At 42.9% G+C, this 21,672-nt stretch overlaps 2 protein-coding genes and 1 long non-coding RNA gene across 4 annotated transcripts; 2 read left to right on the top strand and 1 right to left on the bottom strand.

Annotated features, from left to right (window-relative positions):
* Nucleotides 1-6,042: 6,042 nt before the first annotated feature.
* Nucleotides 6,043-12,121, top strand: sap30l (sap30-like). Of its 2 annotated transcripts, none has more exons than XM_078930883.1 (4): nt 6,043-6,828; nt 8,733-8,855; nt 10,047-10,145; nt 10,872-12,121. In XM_078930883.1, exons 1-4 carry the CDS (start codon nt 6,643-6,645, stop codon nt 11,070-11,072), a joined length of 609 nt encoding a protein of 202 aa, XP_078787009.1. In that variant the 5' UTR covers nt 6,043-6,642; the 3' UTR covers nt 11,073-12,121. The 2 variants fall into 2 exon arrangements, with proteins under 2 accessions (XP_078787009.1, XP_023818045.1); XM_023962277.2 differs by having other exon boundaries at nt 10,795-12,121.
* A 310-nt stretch (nt 12,122-12,431) lies between these two features.
* Nucleotides 12,432-14,562, bottom strand: LOC101159460 (heart- and neural crest derivatives-expressed protein 1). The gene is made up of 2 exons (XM_004076814.5): nt 13,784-14,562; nt 12,432-13,113 (listed from the first exon to the last, which is right to left on the bottom strand). Exons 1-2 carry the CDS (start codon nt 14,261-14,263, stop codon nt 13,018-13,020), a joined length of 576 nt encoding a protein of 191 aa, XP_004076862.1. The 5' UTR covers nt 14,264-14,562; the 3' UTR covers nt 12,432-13,017.
* A 126-nt stretch (nt 14,563-14,688) lies between these two features.
* On the top strand, nt 14,689-18,835 carry LOC110016431 (uncharacterized). The gene is made up of 2 exons (XR_002291744.3): nt 14,689-14,923; nt 16,166-18,835. It is a non-coding gene; the product is annotated as an uncharacterized LOC110016431 (long non-coding RNA).
* The last annotated feature ends 2,837 nt before the right edge of the window (nt 18,836-21,672 follow it).

Here is a 21,672-nt window from a genome sequence, read left to right as displayed (position 1 = left end):
TTTTTTTAACCAGTGTACCTTGGGAGATGGTCAGGTGTGCCGTGGGAAATTACTGATCTAAAAACATTTCCCATCTCCAGGATATCAGCTCTGTGTTCATCCAAACAGGCCCTGATAAAACACTGAGTAGTTAGGAATATGAAAGATCATAAAATACTTTTTTCTTTGTGTTTATTTGATTCTATTAAAGACACTTTGATAAGAATGACGGTACCGCGATTTAGCCGCAGTTAAAGATGTTTTCTGAAAAGTCCCGCCCCTTTAACTGTCTCCACCAATCATTCTTGGAGGCTTAATCACACGTCATCAGTCTGACCAATCACAAGTGGTTAAAGTCTTCACTTCCTTGTTCTGATTCTGCTCATAAAGTCTCTCAGTTCCAACACAAATACCAGCTAAAGCTCGTCTTTAGCGGTGTAGCTTTCCACAGAATCCGGTGTCAGACTGTGGAACAAGTGAACAAAACCATGAAGCTCAGAGAAGAGAGTCTGTCTGCCATCACTACATCTCCCATGATGCATTGGGTTAAAGTGAGTGTCTCAGCGCACAATGAGTCTTCCCTGTTAAACGTCCTAAACCACAACAGTTTCTCAATCTTCTTGATGAAATCAGAGGTCAGAGGTCAACAGTTTAGTTCTCCTTCAAGGTTTGTGTTTCTTAACAGCCAAACATCCCAGAGTTTGGTCCAAGTCATCTTTCTAACTGAAACACTTTTCTATGAACGTCTGGATTATTTTAGATGTTAAACTTAAGAAGAAGTAAAAACAACATTTAAGAAACAGGATTAAGGTGAAACAGACAATTAAACTAAATTCAAACAATTTAATCGTCTAAAAAGAAATAAAACATTTTTGTTAAAGTTTTCAAAGACTTCATCTTTGATTAAGACAAAAGAAAAACTAATACAACTTCAACATGTTCACTTTCCACAGAAAACAAAAATATAATGTTAATCTTTTTGTGTAAAATTTATCAAACATATTGTGATCATATAATTGTTCAAAATTACAGTTGCCTTTACACCAACATTGAAATAAATATAAAAAATTAATCACTATTTAGAAAGAATACATTTGTTTTTTTGTGAGGTTACATAAAATTGCATGTTAAAAAACTGAAGAGAAAAACAACTACCAGGGTAAAATTTCAAATAATTGAGCTAAAAATTATTACTGAAAACTAATTTAACTTTTATTACATCCTTTAGAAAAAACAGCTGCAACTTCTAGCTTTTTCTGCCACAATTATCACAAAAATGCATGTGAGATCATGGAGGGACTGTACATCAGTACAGACTATAGAGTTTCTCCTTTTTAAAATTTTGGATGCTGGTGAGCCGCGGGATTTTTGTCAAGGAGAAAGTGTGCCTTGCCTCAGAAAAGGTTGAAAACACTGCTCTAAACAAACGATCGGGCTATGTTCTCATCAGGGGGTCCTCCGGCGCCTCATAACTGTCCCCTCGAACCGTTGGTTTTCTTTTATGACCTTAATCACATCTTGTGAGCGATGGTGTTGGAACATGCCGGTAATAAATGTTAATATCCTAATCATTTCATCGGTCCACACAGACAGCGCTGCAGCTTTGGTCCATTTGTGGTGATTTACTCCTGGGTGAACGTGGCTCGTCAGCAGGGCCCGTTTCCTCGAGTCCCTGGGGTGTCGTAACGTTCAGCCGGTCACGCCGGCTCGCAGATGGAGGCGGCGAGACAACTTTGAATACATCCACAGTGCACTTAAAATGTTATAGCCTCTTGGAGGCATTTGCCTGATGATTTAAACCTCTAAATTGCAAAGTGAGAAACCTGTTAATGTTTTATCGCTCCATCATCGTTCACTTTGTAAGTCAATCAGCGGATGCACAATCAGCATTCCCCTCCACTCAAGGAGAGGTGCCGGCCCATTTCATTCTGCCGCCTTCTGCTATGAAAGACATCCATTTGAGAGTTTTAAAGAAGCTTGTGGTCATTTACGACAAAAAGTCATCCGATTGTCTTTAATACTCCTTATAAGGCTGGCCTGCTTTCATGTGTTTTATCCCTAAATGAAATGTACCTCCTCTTTCTGCTAGCGGTTCACAGTGATAAAGCAGTTTACACACATTGAGCAAATGAAGAAAAAAACTTCCTGATAATGCAGGTAGCCTTCAGCGCTTGTTTGCACTCTGAAGTCAACCTCCACAATGTTTCAGGATGTTTCTGCAGCTACTGGTGCCAGATCAGCTGCCGAGTTTGGCAAAGAGCCTTCGGTTTTCCAAATCTAAATGTACATGGAAGGACAAATTTTGCCAAAATTAAAAAAAAAAGTATTTTACACAAACCTTTGGTTTGCACACAAAAAATGGATCCAACATTTTTATCATTAGCAAAACAAGTTCTTTAAGGGCCAACCAACACCAGGCGGTCCCTACACGCCATGTCAGAGCACTGTTGTTCACCTTTTTTCTGAACTTGGCTCACACTGATACCAAAATCCCAGCCAGAACACAGTTTCACCCCGATGCACCAAGTGGCAGTGTGCACTCTTCATTCGTTCACCAAACACCAATGAAGGGATAAAGTGGAAAACAAGCAGATAGAAGTAAATCTAAAACAGACTTTGCATCGTACATTTAGTCTGTTCTGTCCAGTGTGATGTTGTTTACACTTTAGTTTACGTTGCTGCTTTCACACTGAACCATGGTCTTGACCACAGCTGCCTCTGAGCACCGAACACCACAACAGACAGCACGTTCAAATGTACGCTGGTACGGTACATATTGTCTGGTGTGAATACATTCCAAGATGCATTGGTGGCTCATACTGGTGGTGTTTTCAACCCTTAAACACTGGAGATGTCACCAGCCACACCCAAATAGCATACGCTCTTTGACGTACTGTGACTCTTCGACCGTGTGAATAATCGACATCAATCTGTTTATTTTGCCGTGGAGAAAAGTGGCTTTAAAGCCAATTCTTTCTGCGACAGGATCCGCTGATTCATGTTGATTGTGTAGATCCTTCACTGATGTACGGGACTGCATTTCAGCGCAAAGCTCCTTTTCTCCGCTTCAGAATCATTACGTTGAAGAGTTACAGTAGTCCAAAAGATGTCAACACTGGAGCAAAAGCTTCGCTGTTAAAGGTCAAACAGGTTAAAGTGTTGTAAATGCAAATAGAAAAGCTATTTGATTTACCAATCAAATATTCTTTTCTGAGTTTTCTTTTCTCTTGTGTAGGCCTATTTATAGCCCAAGCTTTCAGATTGGAATTCTCTTTATCAAAATTTAAAATAAACGTTTTCTGAAGTTGCCACAATAGTCAAAAGTTGTTCTCAAGAAAACGAATGTATATGGGCTGTTTCCATTTATGTTTCAGTCATTTCCTCAACATTATTGTACAAAGAAAAGATGTTTAATCCATTAAATGTCATCATTTTATGTTTGTTTGGATAATGGAGTGAAGCAACATGAGCAAAGAACCCCCCCACCCGCACGCACACCACCTTCACATATTTTCAAAACGTCTCTTCCTTGTCGGACATACACATTCCATATCAAACATACTAGTAAAAAATCTGTGGATATTGTGTAAATAATGACATTCAATTGATTATTTGAATGTTTCAGTCTGACTAACATGCACAGCAAGTCTCTATGGCTGGGTATACAAAGTGAAATGACTGTCTATATAAAAAATTACTTTTAAGTTGAGTTAACTTCTTGAAAACTTATATTGCAGAAGCTAAATGTTAAGTATTCCTTTAAAAAGGTCCCTTTCTGTTTGATGAACATTTTATAGGTGATCCAACTCTTTTTTTGGGACAAAGTTTTGCCTTTATTTATGAACTGAATTTGAAAATAGGCAAAAAATAATGATAAAAAGGTGCATGATAAGGGGTTTGCCTCAAGTCAGACACAAAATATGCTCATATTTATACAAGTGACTTTGTATAAACCCAGTTTAACAGTTTAACATTATGAAGTGCTTTGAGAGAGTGATGCTGACCCACATCCAGAGCAGCATTCCAGACACACTAGACCCCCTGCAGTACGCATACCGGCCCAACAGGTCCACCTCAGACGCCATCGCTGCAGCACTGCACACCTCCCTCTCACACCTGGAGAATAAAGACTCCTACATCAGGATGCTCTTTATTGACTACAGTTCTGCTTTCAACACGGTCGTTCCCCACAAGCTCACCCACAAACTGTTCTCCCTTGGAATACACCCCATCATCTGTGACTGGCTCCTGGACTTTTTGACTGGCAGGCCTCAGTCTGTCAGAATAGGGAACAGGACTTCAGCCAGCATCATCACAAACACTGGCACACCACAGGGCTGTGTTTTCAGCCCAATCCTCTACACCCTGTTCACCCATGACTGTGTGGCCTCTCACAAGGACAACATCATCCTGAAGTTCGCCGACGACACCGCTGTGATAGGACGCATCACTGGCGGGGACGAAGCAGCCTACAGGAGGGAGGTGGCCAGTCTGGTGACATGGTGTGGGGACAACAACCTAACCCTCAACACCGACAAGACAAAGGAGATGATAGTGGACATGAGGAAGGAGAGGAGGAACCCTCATCAGCCGCTTCTTATCCGGGGTCTGGAAGTGGAGAGGGTGAGCAGCTTCAGATATCTGGGGGTTCACCTCAGCCAGGACCTCACCTGGACACTAAACACGTCACAGCTGGTGAAGAAAGCTCATCAGCGGCTGTACTTTCTGAGGAGGCTGAGGAGGTTCGGCATGTCCCCAAAGATCCTCAGCAACTTCTACAGCTGCATGGTTGAGTCCATCCTGACCAGCTGCATCACAGTGTGGTACGGCAGCTCTACCGCTGCGGACCGCAAACGCCTGCAGAGAGTGGTAAAGACTGCGTCCAAGATCACCAGGACTCCTCTTCCCTCGCTGCAGAGCATCTACAAACGCAGGGTCTGCAGGAGAGCTGCCTCAATCATCAAAGACCCCACCCACCCGCAACGAGGACTGTTCACTCTCCTCCCCTCAGGACGGAGGTACAGCAGTGTGAAGTGCAGGACCACCAGATTTAGGAACTCTTTCTTTCCCTCTGCCATCAGACTCCTTAACAGCTGACTGGAGTCTGGAAAAAACAAACTGCACCTTTGCTTATCCTAATTGTTGCTATTGTCATTGTCACTTTTGCACATTTGCACTTTTACAACTGCCACTCGACATCTTGTGTTTTGTGTGTATGATGTGAGTGAATTGTTTTGTTTCCTCTATACGTTTGGCATTTGGAGCAGACAGCAAAGAAAGAATTTCATTGTGCAGGGAAACCCGTTTCTTTACTGTGCATATGATAATAAACCCTTTGAATCTTGAGACAAGATTTACATATCTAAACCTGTTAATATCTTACCTATTTTATGCATAAGTATTTTCCTTCACAATAGGCACATATATAGTTGAATTTGCCCAAATTCAAGCTCCCTGTGAACATTTTTGTGCTACAGATGTAACAACCATCTCTTTTAAATTATATAGGTTGTGACTAAGCACTGCAGTATTGTGACTTTTCTCAAGATTTCCCTTTGGATCTTTTCGCAGGCGTTGTCTCCCCCTTGTGGTGCTTAAGGGAATTACAGTGTGTCGATGTCAACATCTGTTCATTCATTTTTGTTCGTCACAAAACACGAAGCAACAAGAAGTGATCAGTGCAAAGCTTGTTATTGTTGTCGTCGGTTTTTGTCATAGTACGCTAAGATGTATAAAGAGGCGATCCTAGCAGGATGTGTATCCAGTGTCTGAAGCAGAGGCGCGTGGACGCCGAAAGTTACACCTCGTTATTTTTCCGGTCGTTTTAAAAAAAACTTCTCGGTTTAAATGATCAGAATAAGCGGTGTGCTCGTTGGGGGATTTGTGAATCATTTAAATAGTTTTGGTGATTGTTTTTTGTCTGGTGCGTAGTTTAAAAGTCACTGTCTGGACACAACGTCACCTTTAACTCGGAAAAAAAAAGCATATGACGGAAAAAAAAAAGCATATGACGGGAGTTTACCAGGAAAAGCTCTTTGGGGGGTGATTGGCATTTGCATTAGCCAATAGGATTTCAGAGTTCGCACACTGAGCCCGCCTTGGCTGAACGTCGGCCAATCTATATTTAGTACGAGAACTTCCTTCACAAAGACGGAGCATGTTCCTTTGTACGAGCAGTTCTGAAAGAATATTGCTGTTTTAGGCAGTGAATACGCGATTTTGTTTATAATTTTACGCTGGATTGGAGAACTGTTGTCACTTTTCAGAAGGACTCGAGGGGGATGATGGGAAAGTAACTGGTGGTTAGTGCAGCTATCGAACTACGGTGCTCTCACCGAAGGAATTCCAGCATCATCCACCTTGCTCCCCGGTTGGCACGAACTAAGTAAGGCCGGTCCGCAGTAACGTTACGGGCTTTTGGCGTTGATCTGTTGGGGATACAAAGAAATGGCTTCAATCAAGAGAAACCGTGAACAGTGACCAAAGGACGAAGACTGTTATCTCGACAAATAGCCACCTAGCTAGGTTAGCTAGCGAAGCTAACGTTGCCGGGACGACTTCCACTGGAACACAAAAGCGCCGCGCGTGAACGAGGGAGCCGGCCGCCGAGTGTGAGTTTTTCCTTCCCCGTTCGGCCCGAGAAGTTGGTGACAGCCGCGCGCCATGAACGGCTTCAGCACGGAAGAGGACAGTCATGACGGACCGCCTGCTCCGCCGTTCTACGGACAGAGCTGCTGCCTGATCGAGGACGGGGAGCGCTGCGGCCGCTCGGCAGGAAACGCCTCCTTCAGCAAGAGGATCCAGAAGAGCATTTCACAGAAGAAGCTCAAGCTGGACATCGATAAAAGCGTAAGCAGCTGTTCATTTCTCATTTGGTCATTCATTTTCTGAGCTCGCGCGGAGTGTCGGCAGAGAGCGGGAGGCTCGCGGGAACCGTCCTGTCAGCTAGCTGTCAGCTAATGCTAGCTAAGCTAGCCGGTTGATCAGCAGAGACGGTTTTTCGACTCCGGTGGAGTTCCTGCTGCGGAAAACTCCAGTCTCTGTAGGCTCACCTGTGTTCTCGCCTCTCAGGTAAATGTCAGCCCTGTTCGGGCCAGGGGGGGTGTCGGCTCCACTCAGATTCGGGCCGTTTTCTCCAGTACCCCCCGCCCCCGCCCCCCCCGCTTCGTAAAATGGCTGTTTTTCTGCGCAGCAGTGACTGAGCCTGCAGCGGGGCTTCGTCCCACCGAGGTTCACGTCAAACGACACAAAGATCGAAGCTGCTTCCATGACGGTGCAGAAAGAAAAAGTAACGCCGATGCCCCCACCTACCCCACCCCCCGCTGGAATTCATGGTTTTTCCACAGCAGCCTCGTCCTCGTGGGGGATCCGTGACGCCGCGTGACACGAACCCCCACTCACTGCTGCTGTTGTAGTTGATGATGATGAGCAGCTCGGACTGATGAAGGCTTTTTCTGCCCAAGAGCATTCCGTCAGGAGTTGAACCACAGCCCTGCTGCTGCTGTGGCCTGATTTTCTTATGTTTAGTTTCTAAACTCATAACTTTATTGATTCTACTTCCTTTAGTGACACAATCACCCTTTAACCACATTTACCCATTTATCTTTTTCACAACAACAAAACTGTTTGAATAAACTAATACTCTCTCTCTATTCAAATCGATGTGAAAAAAAAAAAACCTACTACGGCAAGCAGTAAGCGTCCCGCTCTGCTCCATTCTGATGCAGACACATAGATTCGTGAACGTCTTTGTTTTCCTGGTCTGAGCTGGAATCTGGATCTTAGCTGTACGGATGGATGGATCTGATATTGCTGCCATTTTTGTTACACCCCTAATGTTAGGTTGGGGGTTTGAGGGGCTGTGCTCAAACAAACGGATGTTGGGAAGCAGGGGAGGGCTCACTCCATGTCAACGGTCCCCACCACAGCTCAGAGGAGATTTTTCTAATGAACTCCGGCTGCTCTGCAGAAACTATGTCCTAGAAAACGATTCCAAAAGGGGATCATCATCATTAACCATAGATGAAAAGATGATCATATTCAAAATATCTGATTGATCCAACTGAAAGCTGAAACAATGCATGTTCTTCATCTAAACTGCATAACAAAGCACAGTCTTCATCACCAGGGTCAGTAAAGCTGCCGTCTTCCTCTGGCAAAACTTGTTTCAATTTTTCCATTGGAAGCTCTTGGAAAATGGAACAAACATCAGATTTTCTTCTCGGTGAGAGCTGATCTCCTGCCGCTGCTTTGGCAGAAACGCGTCGATTTCAAACCAGCAGCCGAGCTCCTCCGAAATGGAAACACAGAGGTTTTCCTGTTGCGTAAGTCCGTATCTTTGCGGCCATCGCTTGTAGGATATCTTCAGATTTGGTAAAGGCGTTTCCCGTCGAGGCATGAAGGTCTTCTCCGTCCGACTTGCTCTGTAACGTTCACGGTGCTGCACTATTTGCTCAGTTTTCTGTTTGCCTGGGAGGCTTTTCCAGGAAGGCTGAGCCTCATCATGTGACGGGATGCAGGAAGGTGGATTGAAAGCTGCACTTCTGGCTCTCAGCTGAGAAAACTGTTGCAGAAATGTCTGCGGATGCATTTGACCCTGCAGCCCCAGCGGTTTATAGCAGTAGATTGTTGCATATTGACAATTAGACGGTTTATCTGCAGCTTTTTGCTCGTGCTTGTTTGTTGTTTTTCTGTAAAGACTCAGACTTTCACCTCTCTGACTGCATTATTAATACACATTCTCCTCTCAACAGGTGAGACATCTCTACATTTGTGATTTCCACAAGAATTTCATCCAGAGCGTCCGTAACAAGAGGAAGAGAAAGACCAGCGACGATGGAGGCGAATCTCCAGATCACGATGTGGAGGTTCCTGAGGTGAGAGCGGCAGTCAGGTTCTGCTCCTCAGAGGAGTCTGCTTTGTGTGGAAACCGCCACAGAGTGGGTTGGAGTTTTATCATTCTTCAGACTCCTTTCAAAATGCCTCTGCTTTGGTTTCTCTGTAGGTGGATTTTGGAGTCTGCTCTTTGGTATTTACCAACCTAAGCTGTTATTTTTTCACTGACTTTGCTGATCTACTGGTTTATTAGCTTTCAGCTTCAGTCCTCTGCTCACCGAGAGAATGTTGCCTGGTTACCAGCACTTTTAGGCAGGCTCCTCTGTGGGTAGCTTTCAACCATTGTTTTCCTGTTTCTCTTTCTTTATTCTAGTATCTTCCACCATTTTTTGTCCCTTAACTCCGTCTACAATGTTTCATCTATTTAACCATTCAACTATTCAAATGTTCAGCTCTTTCAGCTTTTTCCAGCTGTGACTTTTGCTCCTTTAAATCCTTGAACTTTTCCAGATATTCCAGGATTTCTGCCTCCATTGAAATAAATGGGGGATCCTTGGAGCAGAAGCTCGCTGGTTCGATACCCGGCTCTGGCATTTATTGTTATTGTGCTGTTTTCATTTTATTTATGGTCAACTTTGATCATTTCTTTCTTTCTTTCTTTTGCCAATTATTACCCTTTAAGTTTCATTTGCATTCAGCAACATAGCATTAAACCTGCAGTTTCTTCTATAAATCAGCTCCTTCTAGTTCTGTTGATCATTTTAATGTCCAGATAACTAGCATGAAGACACATCCACGCTCGGTTTTGTCCGGGTCGTTTGAATTTAATCGTTTTTTACGTCCTTCACTGGTCAATAAAGTCTGTGCTACTGTTTTATCCCTCCTGGTTTCAATATTTTTTATCGTACTTAATTATCCGATTTCCCCGGAAAGGGGACGTAACCTCTTTAAACGTTTTTAAAATAACGTTTTACTTTTGGGTCCTCGTGACTGAAGAGTCTAGCAGCAGTTGAGTTAGTCTGTCGGGCCGAGCGGCAAAAACACAAAGAAGATTCCATCCAGTTTGAATGAATGAGTTTCAAACTGTAAAGACGAGCAGTTTCTTCTCAATAATGGGTCGGTCCGTCAAAAAAGCATGGATTCCAGGGTTCAGGGGAGGTCACGCTTTCCTCTCTTCACCTAAGGAAGTGCAGAGAAGTCCCGCTTTTATCCGACTGCTCGTCTCTTTCCAGGTGGATCTGTTCCAGCTGCAGGTGAACACGCTCCGGCGCTACAAGCGGCACTACAAGCTGCAGACCAGACCGGGTCTGAACAAGGCCCAGCTGGCAGAGGTAACTACAACCCAGATCTTTGCAGAACTGTGAGCATGCTGCTGGCACCGAGCACATCCAGCAGGGGGCGCCAAATGCAGATGTTTTAGGAAAAAAATACTTAAGAGGGAGTTTTGTTTTTGAACTGTATTTAGTTTTAATTGAAATCCTAATAAAAGGCTCTCAAAAGGTTAAAGTACAAATTTAAATGGCAGAAAATCTTTTTCATTACCTTGTTCCTTAAATCCACTAATCGATTCATTTGGATTTTGTTTGAAAAAGCTGCAACTGAATGATAATCTGTTTGTTTGAAGAATCCATTTTTACATCATTTGGCTTTTTGAGTCTATCACAGCAAATGTGATCAAATCAGTTCTTTCTATTATTCTGAAATAAGTCTGACATTTTCCACACGTGTTTAACAAAGATGTTTGAAAATAACTGCAACCCTGAAGGCATCACAGCAAATTAGGACACTTTTTCCCTAAAAGATAGCTTTTCTCTGCAGGGATAAAATCTATTTTTGCATAAAAAGTTTTGTTTTTCTTTGTTTGGTTTTAAATAGTCTCATGTTTACAAGTGCTCTGATTTCAAAATAAGAGACTGAGAAGAGAAGAGAAGAAGTTGATTTGTTGAAGCTAACTTTTCCGGTGACGGCTTTCTTTGCCAGACGGTGAGTCGTCACTTCAGGAACATTCCCGTGAACGAGAAGGAGACGCTGACCTACTTTATTTACATGGTGAAGAGCAGCAAGAGCCGCTTGGACCAGAAAGGAGAAGGAGGCAAACCGCTGGACTAAAGTTTCCCCTAAGCGCCCCCCGCAGCAGCGAACTGGAGCCGCGGCGAGAGAGAAAACAGCGGCAGCAGCTACAAAAAAAAACAACCGGAAAGCAGCAGAAACCAAAAGCGGCTCCGCCTCCGTCCCTCCTCCTCCTTCGAGGACGTTAAACGTAGCCGGAGGAGAAACGGAGGGCGCCATCGACGCAGCCTGACCCGGCCCGCCGTTTCCTGTCCACGCGAGCCCGGTCCAGAAGGACTGCAGAGGAACCGGGCCGTCCCTCTGTAATTTATCTGTCCAGATGTATGGAAGAAGACATGCAATGTTCAAAAGAGCTGCCTTAAGAGTAAAGAAGCAACATGTTTTTGTCCTTTGTTTTGGGGGGGGGGCAAACAGGAAGTCCTTTTTGTTCTGTTTATTCCAAAATATTTCTGACTGACTTCTTTCCACACCTTCAGTGTCAAACAGCAACGGAACAGATCCGAGTTGCCTCTTCCAGAGCTGGCGTGATGCGTTCAAGGGCGGTGGGAATGATGTAGCATGAGGCCGTGACCTTCCCTTTGCTGCCTCAGCCGATCGTTGCTTCTGACTGTAGAGGCTGCGGCTGCTGACTTTGTTTCCCTTACAGATGAAACACATTATTTGTCTTTGTGCAGATTTCTTTGATTTTGAAATTCTTACAGGAAGTGACGGCTGGAGAGAGGAGGTTGCATCTTTTAATATGTAACTCCTGTGTTGGATAAAAGCCGGATGCTCTGCCTTCATACGAGCCGCTGAAACGATTCCCAGGTTCTCGCTTCCATTTCATCCCGGCGGATGTTTGGGGAGAAGTGTTGACAGGACTCACCAAAAGGATTTCACGGATTTTTGCTTTTTTTCCCCCCCAAAAAACTAAAAACATCTGCAGCTAAAAGGCTGAGGAGCTTTCACGTGTTTACGGCTTCACGCCTGTTAGCGTCCAACTTTAGCAAACACTCCAGGGGTTATTTACACTCAGACTTTTATTTTGAAACCATCCCTCCTGCCGTTTCTCTGCCAGTGACGTCATGGATTAGAATTTGTGTTGGACATTTATGAAAGTCTTGTTTTTGCTTGTAGGTTTGTTAGTATCATGTACACGCGTAGGTCATGCCTCATTAACCCCACTGTTGTATTAGAAAAAGCAAATATTAAAGTGACTGCTTACTGCTCCAAATATTAATAAATGTATTGTACAGCCGGAAGTCCTCCCTTGTGGTTTTATTTTGTAATAAACGTTGTTTTGCTCCCGCTAGTTGCCACCAGGTGTCGCTGATGGTTGTTGTTTTTTTTTTCAAAAAACTTCACTTAAAATGTTTCTGTTAAGCTTTTGAAATTATAGAAAATGTTTTAAAACATTTCAAAATAAAATTTCATAAACAAATGAGAAAAAATAAAATTAAAAATTCCTGGGGTAAAGGCGATTTTTTTTCTTTTACTTTTTAACAAATCACAAAAACATTTGGAGAGTAAACTTAGACCAAAGGAAACAACAATCCCAAACCCGCGTGTCTTAAAATAATTCATTTATTCCCGGAACCATAGATAACTTTACACCTAAAACACACGTTTCCATCCACACGCACGCGGAAAGGTTGAAGCCTGTTAGTGCCAGAAAGCTGCGGGTCTCGGCTGCGCCGCGTGAAGGCGGCGCGCGGACACTCCTGGGGCCTGAGGTAGATTCAACGGGATCCCGCAACAAAAAGCAGCCGCGCGCGTCGACAACAAGCATGTACCGTATTTACAAGAAGCTCTGAGGCCGCGCGGCTGCTCCTCATCCGGCGCGTGGAGGACGTCTCTGCATCAGAACATGTTCCTGCCGCCGCGTCTCTGTTCGAGCTGAATCACGAGCACAGGTGGAAAAGAAACAGAAACGTCTTTCTTTTTCTTTGCGGGGGGGTCAGGTCGGCCGCAGAGCGCAAAAGGTGGAAATGCGGGATTTTGGCCGCAGCTGCCGCGCGTGCATCGCTCCTCTAGTGCTCATCATTCTGGTCTTTTTTCCAGCCTCTGAGACATTGTCAGCGCGTGCACGCTTGCGTGTTCAGTTTGAAACCAGAAGATGCGGGTGAAGGTTTCTTTGTTGGGGGGTGGGGTGGGTCACTGGTTAAGCTCCAGAGCCCAGACCTGCTGCGGCCACCCGGTCCGGCCTTTCGCCTTCTTCTCCGCTCCTATGGACTCCTGCAGGCCGTCGGTCTGTGAGAGGAAGACGCACCATCACCATCAAACCAATAAATTAACAAATTAAAGATTTTTTAAAATCCAAAATAGATCAATAAATAAAAACAATCTAAAAGTGACCAGGAATGTGACATACTTAATCTTAACATAGAATTTCAACAAATTAAAAAATCCGGTTCATCTCTTAACATGTTTAGGTGTTCAAAATACAAAACAATATTAAATAAAATTAACGTTGTTTGATTAAATACAAAACCTTTATTCATAAATTGGCTCTGTGTTATTTAACAAGTTTGATTTGATTAGTTTTTTTTAGCATTTTCATATTTTACATTAATATAAAAACCATACAATTGGAACCATTTAACTTTTAAATCGCAATAAAATTGTAAAAAGAATAAAATACATATTTATTAAGTACATAAATTTATAAATAAAAGCAGTTGCAAAACAATTATTGAAACTTTTTCCTTGACTTTTATGTAAATAGAAACTTTTAAAAACGTCATGCTATTTTTATTTAACATTAGCATAAAAAAATAATATTTGCTGATTAGAAAAATAAAAAGTGACATTAAGCATGGGGGGAAAAAATCATATTCCCTATTTTTTTCCCTTTGTTTGTATTTTCCTAAATGACGGCGCTGAATGCGGGAGCGTGCGATTTCAGAAAAGCAGAACTCACCAGCTCCCGTTTCCGTTTCAGGTCCCGCGTCTCAAATTTCTTAATTTCGGCCTTAAAGCCCTCCGTCTCCCCGGAGTCTTTGGCCAGGACGTCCATCAGATAGGCGATGTAACTGGTGGCGAGGCGCAGCGTTTTGATTTTCGACAGTTTGGTGTCTGCGGGGACGTTGGGGATGCACTCCCGCAGCTCCGCGAAGGCGGTGTTGATGCTCTCCGTCCTCCGACGCTCCTTCTTCGGCCCCGACGCTCTCCGCTTCCCCATCCCCGCCTGGAGCCCCTCCAACCGGCCGTCGTGCGGCACTCCCGGCGCGCCCAGCTCCGCGGCCGGGTAGGGCGTCTGGATTTGGAAGTCCGGCGGGACCTCGCCGTGGTTCACCACCCAGCTCTGGAAGTACGGCGCGTCCTGGTGGCACCGCTGCACGAACGGGAAGGGCTCGTGCATCAGGTGGTGGTGATGCTGGTAACCCCCGATCAGGTTCATGTTGAGCGGAAAAGCAGATCGAGCCGTGGCCGCTCTCCGTGTTTCCGCTGCTGCTGCGCGCCCACGAAACGCATCCAACACGCAGAAACCTCTGAATCTACGCAGCCAGCCGAACCGAACCAAAGCGCAGAGCTTTACATTCTGAAGGCGCCGCGAGCCGAGACGGAACAGGCCGCAAACACCGTCATAATTCCACGAAGAAACTCCTGCGATGCGCGGGACTCCTGTGGCACCGCACGCTGCCCTGAAGAGGCTGCTCTGATCCGCCGGAGAAATTTGACCCCGCTGAAGGTGTGAGGCCCCAGGTTTATATGAATTGGATGTCAGCGCGCAGAGGAGGCAGCCAATGAAGGAGAGGATGGGGAGGAGAGTCTGGAGAGCTTTGAAACAACATGCGCCGAGGAGCTACAGCCCCCGAGCCGCGCGCACAAAGAGCACATATCTGCTTGATGATGCTGCGCGCGGCTGGTCACCCATCTTTGCAGAAACATCACAACAGGATGATCCCAGTGTCATTAAAAAAAGAAAACTTTTTTTTTGGAATGTTGGAACTTTTCAACTTCTGTGGAGATTTTGCGCGAAATTTACGCACCACCTGCGCGCGGGCACACCTGCTTCAACAGGAGCTGCAGTTCAGGGGTAGAATAAAAGCCTTTTACTGTATGTTCTGTTTTTAATCCATTATTCTGGGGGTTGGAAAATGTATACACATTTGACTGTAATTGAAATTACAAGCGAATTTCAAGATGAAGTGTTTTGGGAAAAGTTTCACAGAAAACAGCTGATAAAGTTGAACAGAATGACTTAGTGTGGAAAATAGAATTATACGTGCAACAATTTCATTTAAAAAAATAGATTTTATTTGTGTAATTGAAATGTTAGTTTGTGCGAAAAGTAGGTTCCCTTGTACATAAATTTGTGTAATAAAAAATCTAATTTGTAAGCCTGTAATACAGTTTTACCAAGTTATTGTAAAAATAAAGTCTTTTTTTTAATCTTTTTTTCTGAAGCGTTTTCTTCTGTAGCAGCTTCGTGCGTAATTTTGACCACCTTTTGCGGAGTAAACGCGCCTTTCCTGACTGAGCTTCTATTATAACTAATATTATAACAAAGTCATATGCACTGCCGCCGTGATGAATGGAAATGGTCACGCGGATGGGGGCTATTTGCTGCTGTGGTGGAGGGTTTCAAACCCAAACTCTGCGGCCTGAACGCAGGTCACCAGGAGAGAAAAAGGCCTGCACGGGCTTCATTCGCGCCCCGGTCCCCCCTCCCTCACACACTAAACACATCATCTTATCGCCATCGCCTAAAAACATTATCCCATTACATTGCGTGACCTTGGCGCTATTTAGGAACCATTTACGGCGGCGTCTTATCTAAATACAGCCATGAATCAGGAGGTGTTCCCCTGCACGTTTTCCATAAAAGCTCTCCTGGCCCGCGCTCTGTTTACAGCACGCCCGTTTGCGGCATATTTCACCGTCCAGCCGAGTTGCAATAAATTATTGTCCGTCACAACTTTGTGGAACCGTATTTCACACGAACGCGCACCAGCCCGCGCGGAGACACGCTGAGCTTCCAGCGGCCTGCATCCTCCCGAAACTACCCGGCGCACGCGCTCCTTTTGCGCGCTGATCAGTACTTGGTTTATTTTTGTTTTAAATTATTTATTTACCTTTCATTAATATTTTTATAGCTTTGAAATGATTAAACATTTTAGAGTAAGAAGTTATCATTAAAGTTTGAAAACAAATATTTCTTTTAACTTGTTTCCTCAAGAAAGAATCTGACATGCGCAGTACAGAGCTGGATCCTTTGTTTTGCTTTTAGTTTGAGTTTCCTCTCAGGTGTTTCGATCTGTCTTTACATCTCAGAATGGTTTCTTTTTTTCCCCTGCAGAATCTGCATCTCCTACATCTGAGGACAGCTTCCGCGCTCTTCAGAAACAGATGATCTGAAGGAAAACCGCGCGCGTCACTGTCTGCTTCTGAAGACGCTTCCTCCTCCGGTGTCAGCGTGAAAAACACCATGCAGCCTCCAGAAAGAAAACCTGACACTGTCGATTAAAATATCCACTGTCCAGGGATGAAATGCCCCCCCCCCCCGGTCTTTCTTTCTGTGTTCTCAGTGCATCCTCTGCAATCTTTTGACCCACCCACCCCGGTTCGGTGCTGCAGGAACCGGCTCTCTGTGCTCCTCTGTCAGGCCCAGAAGGCTCCAGTCCTGCCGCTCAGCTGTGGAGGAAACCTCCATAAACGGTCACGGAAGCCATGCTGGGCCTGCTATGAATTCTCCTCATGATTGTTTGTGTCATATTGTGTAGATGTTTCAATAGACATGGCTTCCCTCCTCTTCAGAGTGCTTACCCTCTTCTCCACATTTCCAAACAAATATTCTGCTCTGATTCAAAGCCCAGCGCCTTTGGTCCAAGTGTTCTTCCCGCCGCACGTGCAGAGCCTTCGCGGATCACATTGAGATGCATGATGTCCACTTCTTATTGTGCAGATGTGTGAGATCCTGCGAGACACACAAAACGTCAAATATGTCAAACTGTTCCTGCTCTGATGCTGCAGGTCAAATATTCAGACAATGAGATAATTTAACTCCAAAAATGGAAAAAACAAATCATCAAATTCACATGATAAAAAACCTTTTTGTAAATATTTAGTTTGTTAAAAATTTAAATAGCTTAAGTAATTATTTTTATTTGTTTCAGGCAGACTTTTGCATTTAACTTCAACCATTGATCTTACTAAATATCAACAGAAATAATTCAACTGAACGCCTGAAATACTGAGCATTTTTGCACAAATCTATTGTTAATTTATTATTAGTGCATAATAAAAAGAATAAACAGCTGTTGTTTAACCTGCTTCAAATTCAGTGAAATGCTCGGATGAATTACATTTCATGAAAATCTGAGATTTCTACCTATTTTAGGAGTAAAACAATCAATCATTGTTCAGTCATTAAACCCGAACGAAGATCATTTACAAAAATTCAGATGAGAGCTGCAGGCTAACTTTTTTTGAAGAAAGATTAAACTCTGAAAAACAGACGTATCCACCGATATCTGAGAAAGACAAATGACATGATTATCCCTCCACCTCCATGCTCTTCAGTTGCTTAAATCTTTATGATGATTTTTTTTGTGTGATCAAATTAGCCTGGTTTTATCTGGCAAAAAGATAAAACAAGGAGATTGCAACAACTATTTAAAAATGCTGTTTTTTAACCCATGCGTAGATAAAACTATGTTTTTGAACATGTTCATTATAAAGTTTAATGAACGCTTTACTGCTAGGCGTCTTCACCACATCAGAGCGATTCAGATGCAAAGATGAGAAAAAGTGAAACCGGTTTGGAACTTTGCTGCCAGCAGACGGTGGAGAGCGGCTCTGCCCTGACGTGATGAAGCTCTCAAGCAGCAGCTCACGCCGGAACAGCAGAAATGTGGCTTTGCTCTGACTTTAACCATCTTCCTCACCTCAAGTTTCTGGATTCTCATGTTTGTGTTTTTATCTTCTCCTCACTGGAATAATGATCTCCAAATACGTCGAAAACACAGATTTGAGTGCAAACGAATGTTCCCCCCTGAGCTGACTCCGTTCAGACTGCAACCAGTTAAAGATGTGGCTTTTTACGGTTTGTCATTAGGGATCTTAACCGGATCATTTAGTTTTACTGCAAACCTCCACAGCAGCTTCTCCTCATCCTGCTCTGCTATCAGGGAGCAGCATTCTCCACATGTTTCAGGCCGCTCCTTCTGATCTCCTGTACTTTATGTCCTTCTGCCAGCTATCCGTTGATAAGCGACTGTCGTCTCTGTGTGCGTCTGGTCATTTGTGTGTCGAAGCCCCCAGAAACGGTCCTCTAACTGCAGTAATTCTGCCCGTCCTCAGCCAATAAAGATAAGAGCGGGATGGATGGAATGTGGAGCGGAGAGGTGGCAGAGACGAGCTGAAGGGACGTAAAGTCCAACACTTTCTGTCAAACCCCTTTTTACCTTTTATTTGAAGCCTCTGTTTGGACAGTTTGTAAACTTGTGCAGCTCTCGCTGCGACGATCCAAACACCTCATGATGGTTTTACACGTGCAGACAGTCTAGCTGCAGATAGACAGTACCTCAGATCACAGATGCAGGCGGGAGAGAGGCAGCAGGTTCCCATGAAGCAAAACAATCCAGCCATGCCTCCTCCACAATCAGGCCGTTTTACTTCAAGCATGACCTTTCTGAGGTCAGCAGATCACCTTTTATACACTTAAAAACTCTGTCCAAAATAACTGGAGTTGGGTTGTTTTTAACCCAACTACAAGGTTATGTCTGTGCTATTTTATCGAAGGGGGAAAAAAAACATAAATTGGGTTAAAATGAAACCACCAAACCCCCCAACATTAGCATTGCTCCAAAAAGGAACCCCCAAATACATCCCAACATGCATAACCCATGAACTGCAGAAATAACCCAGGTGTTTTCACAGTGTGAGATGGCTTCAAGGAGCCTGGAATTATTTACCTGACGACGGCTTAAAATCCAAAAATCGCATTAAACCTTTTCCTGAAAGCTCAGACGCCGTGCTGGAATCCTGTTCTCTTTTTTATTTAGCAAATGAAGGCTTTTTTATTTCGTCATTAACATCAGTTGTGAGCAGAAATTCAGCTGTGAAATCCTCATTTCCTTTTAGATGCTTTTAGTCTGAAAGAACTTTGAGTGACATTTGAAGCAGAGCTCTTCAGCCGTCATGATGATTGACTTGGATGAAAACAGAACTTTTTTTTGCATTTTTTTTCACAGATGTGAGAAACGTTTGACTCCAGACTTTCCAGTCTTCCTCAGGTCTGGTTTGGTTTCACACAGAGAAAACCAAAATACTAATGCAGATCAAACTTATTTGAACATGCAGAGTTTTTCCCCACCTGAGGCCTGTAGTGTCTGTGATGCAGCTTTTGGGGTTTAAAACTTCTGGGATTTTTGGTTGTGGAGGAAAACATTCCTAAAAGTTTTAAAATTTATATGTATTTTTTTGTAAGAAGTTCATTTTCACATCGGATTTTTGTTTTTGTCCAGTTTTGAAGACCATTGAGGACTAAAATAATGTTTCCTTCTGAAAACCTTACACTGTGCCGTGTAGGTCGGCACAATAAATCCCAAAGTTATCGTTATCGCAGTGTCAAGCCGTGCAATATCACTATCGTAGAAGTCGGAAAAAGGGGAATAAATGGTTACCTTAAATGTCCTAAAACAATCTTACGGCAGTTTGAACTATTTAACGAGTCAAATAAATCCCTTTATGGTTTTGACCAATCAGATGGAGCCTGTTATGTTAGATGTTTGCCTCCTATAGACGAGGGTCATTTGGAGTGTAATTTAAGTTATGTTGACTTTTATTTAAACAAAACGGTTGCAGTGAAATGGAAATGATGTATTTAGTTGTTTTACTATTTGTTCATGTATTGCAAGTTACATCGTCATTGCAATATTGATCACTAATATCGCATATTGCAGCCCTATTGATGTGAAACATTTCTCATTTAATTTATTTTTTACAAGATACTTGTAAAAATATAAAAAATAACCTTTAATATATTTAATGATTTAAAAATGAAAATGAAGGACAAAATTCTCAGAGCTCAAAACTTACAGTTCTAATGATCACAAAAAAAATCCCTCTGAAGAAGTGAAGCAGCCCACATCATCACACTGCCACCACCATCTCTGACTGTTGTCCTGCACTGACAAAGAGGTCAAAACCCAAAAAAGGACCACCAATCTTAATAAGAAACTCAATGGATAGGAATAAAATGATCCACACATGGAGCAGGTATTTTTTTACTGAACAAGAAATGTTGTAGTACTATTTCAAAATCTAGAAACTAGAAGTTCCACACGAGAATCACAACAAGGAAAAATGCTAGAATGACTTCAAAGTGAGGGTTCTACAGCCCAATGAGAAGCATTTTCTCATTGTTTTAAGCAAATGGTTTGTATTTTTGGAGTTTTTATGTTTCTAATTGTAGTTAAGCAGTGACAAAAAAGCTAGTGTAAGTATTGGAAATGACTCGTTTTAGAACAAAATGAGAACCTCAGTGCAAGTTAGTCCATCTTATTAAATCATAAATCTACGTTTTGGTTTCCGAATGCCATTCTAACTTGTCAGCACTTATTGAACTTTAAAATAATATCCTTAAAATTAAGCCGGAAATTATAGGGACATTTGAGACATTTGAGGTTTTGAGTTAAACATTTATATTTTTTAAAAGTTTGGATTTTATCTATCTTTAATAACGATTTCTTATTTCCAGATTTTAACTCTTAGAAAGATAAAAATCTTGACTGTACTGATTTTGAGAAAAGGTTTGAACAGAGAGAAGAACCTTAACCCTAATAAAATATCTTGGAAGTTACAAAAATGGTTTGAAGGAATCGTTTGTAAAGTGGTTCCTGTTTTACTGAAATGCTGAGACTCTCCTTTTTTATTTTTTTATTTATAAAATCCCAAACAGCTTTGAACAGAACTTAGTTTTGGATTTATGATGACATGTTTTGAGTATTTAGGTTATAAATGTACAGTTTGTACTAAATACAGCACTTTAGTGTCACATTTAAACGGAATCACAAACACTGATTTTCTGCTTTAAGCTTTTCTTTTTAGATTTTAAAACTAAAACAGGTAAACAAAGTGTTTCAAACTTAAAAGATTCTTCATTAAAAATCATTTCAGGACTCACCATCATGCTGTTTGTATTTCAATGATTTAAAAGCAGGTTTCTTTGACATTTTCACATAAAGGTTTACATTTAAAACTTAATTTTAAAGTTGTTGTTTTTTTTCACATTTTGAAACATAAATCTACATTTGTGGTCACTGATCTCCTCCTCACACCACACGCTGATCCGGACGGGCTCCGGCTCCGCTCTCCAGGCCGACGGACCACCGGCGGCTCGGCCTCTGATGACATCATCACTGCTGCAGATTGAACAGAGGGTGGCTGCTCTGTGTCAGACGACCCCAGAGGCTTCAGGCCCAGCTCGGAGTCAAAACATCAGCAAAAGAGGTTGACCTCCAGAAATCCTGAGGTGGAGACAGTTCAGGGACCCACTTCTCCAGAAGTCGGCCACTTTAGCTGGAAGTTTTCAGACTCTTGTCGATCTCCAGCCTGATGCAGAAGATCAGTAACTGAGTTTCAGGGTGTCAAAACTCCCCCAGAAATTGCAATGTTTAAACATTTTCAGCCCTGGAGGTAAACTTTTGTTTCTGATTGGACATAAAGGCTCATTTGAATAAAAATCTTCTGTTTTGCATCCTCTGATGAAGTTTCAGAGGAGTCCCTTGAACGCGGCGATCTTCAGAAAGCTGGATTGTTGAGAGAATAAAAGCCTCTGAAGGACGTTTGTATGGACTAACA

The sequence above is a fragment of the Oryzias latipes genome, chromosome 14 (assembly GCF_053564925.1).
Source record: "Oryzias latipes strain Hd-rR chromosome 14, Olatipes_Hd-rR_3.1".
Lineage (NCBI taxonomy): Eukaryota > Metazoa > Chordata > Actinopteri > Beloniformes > Adrianichthyidae > Oryzias > Oryzias latipes.
Note: the sequence above shows the minus strand (reverse complement) of the source record. Positions and strands in the feature narration are given on the sequence as shown.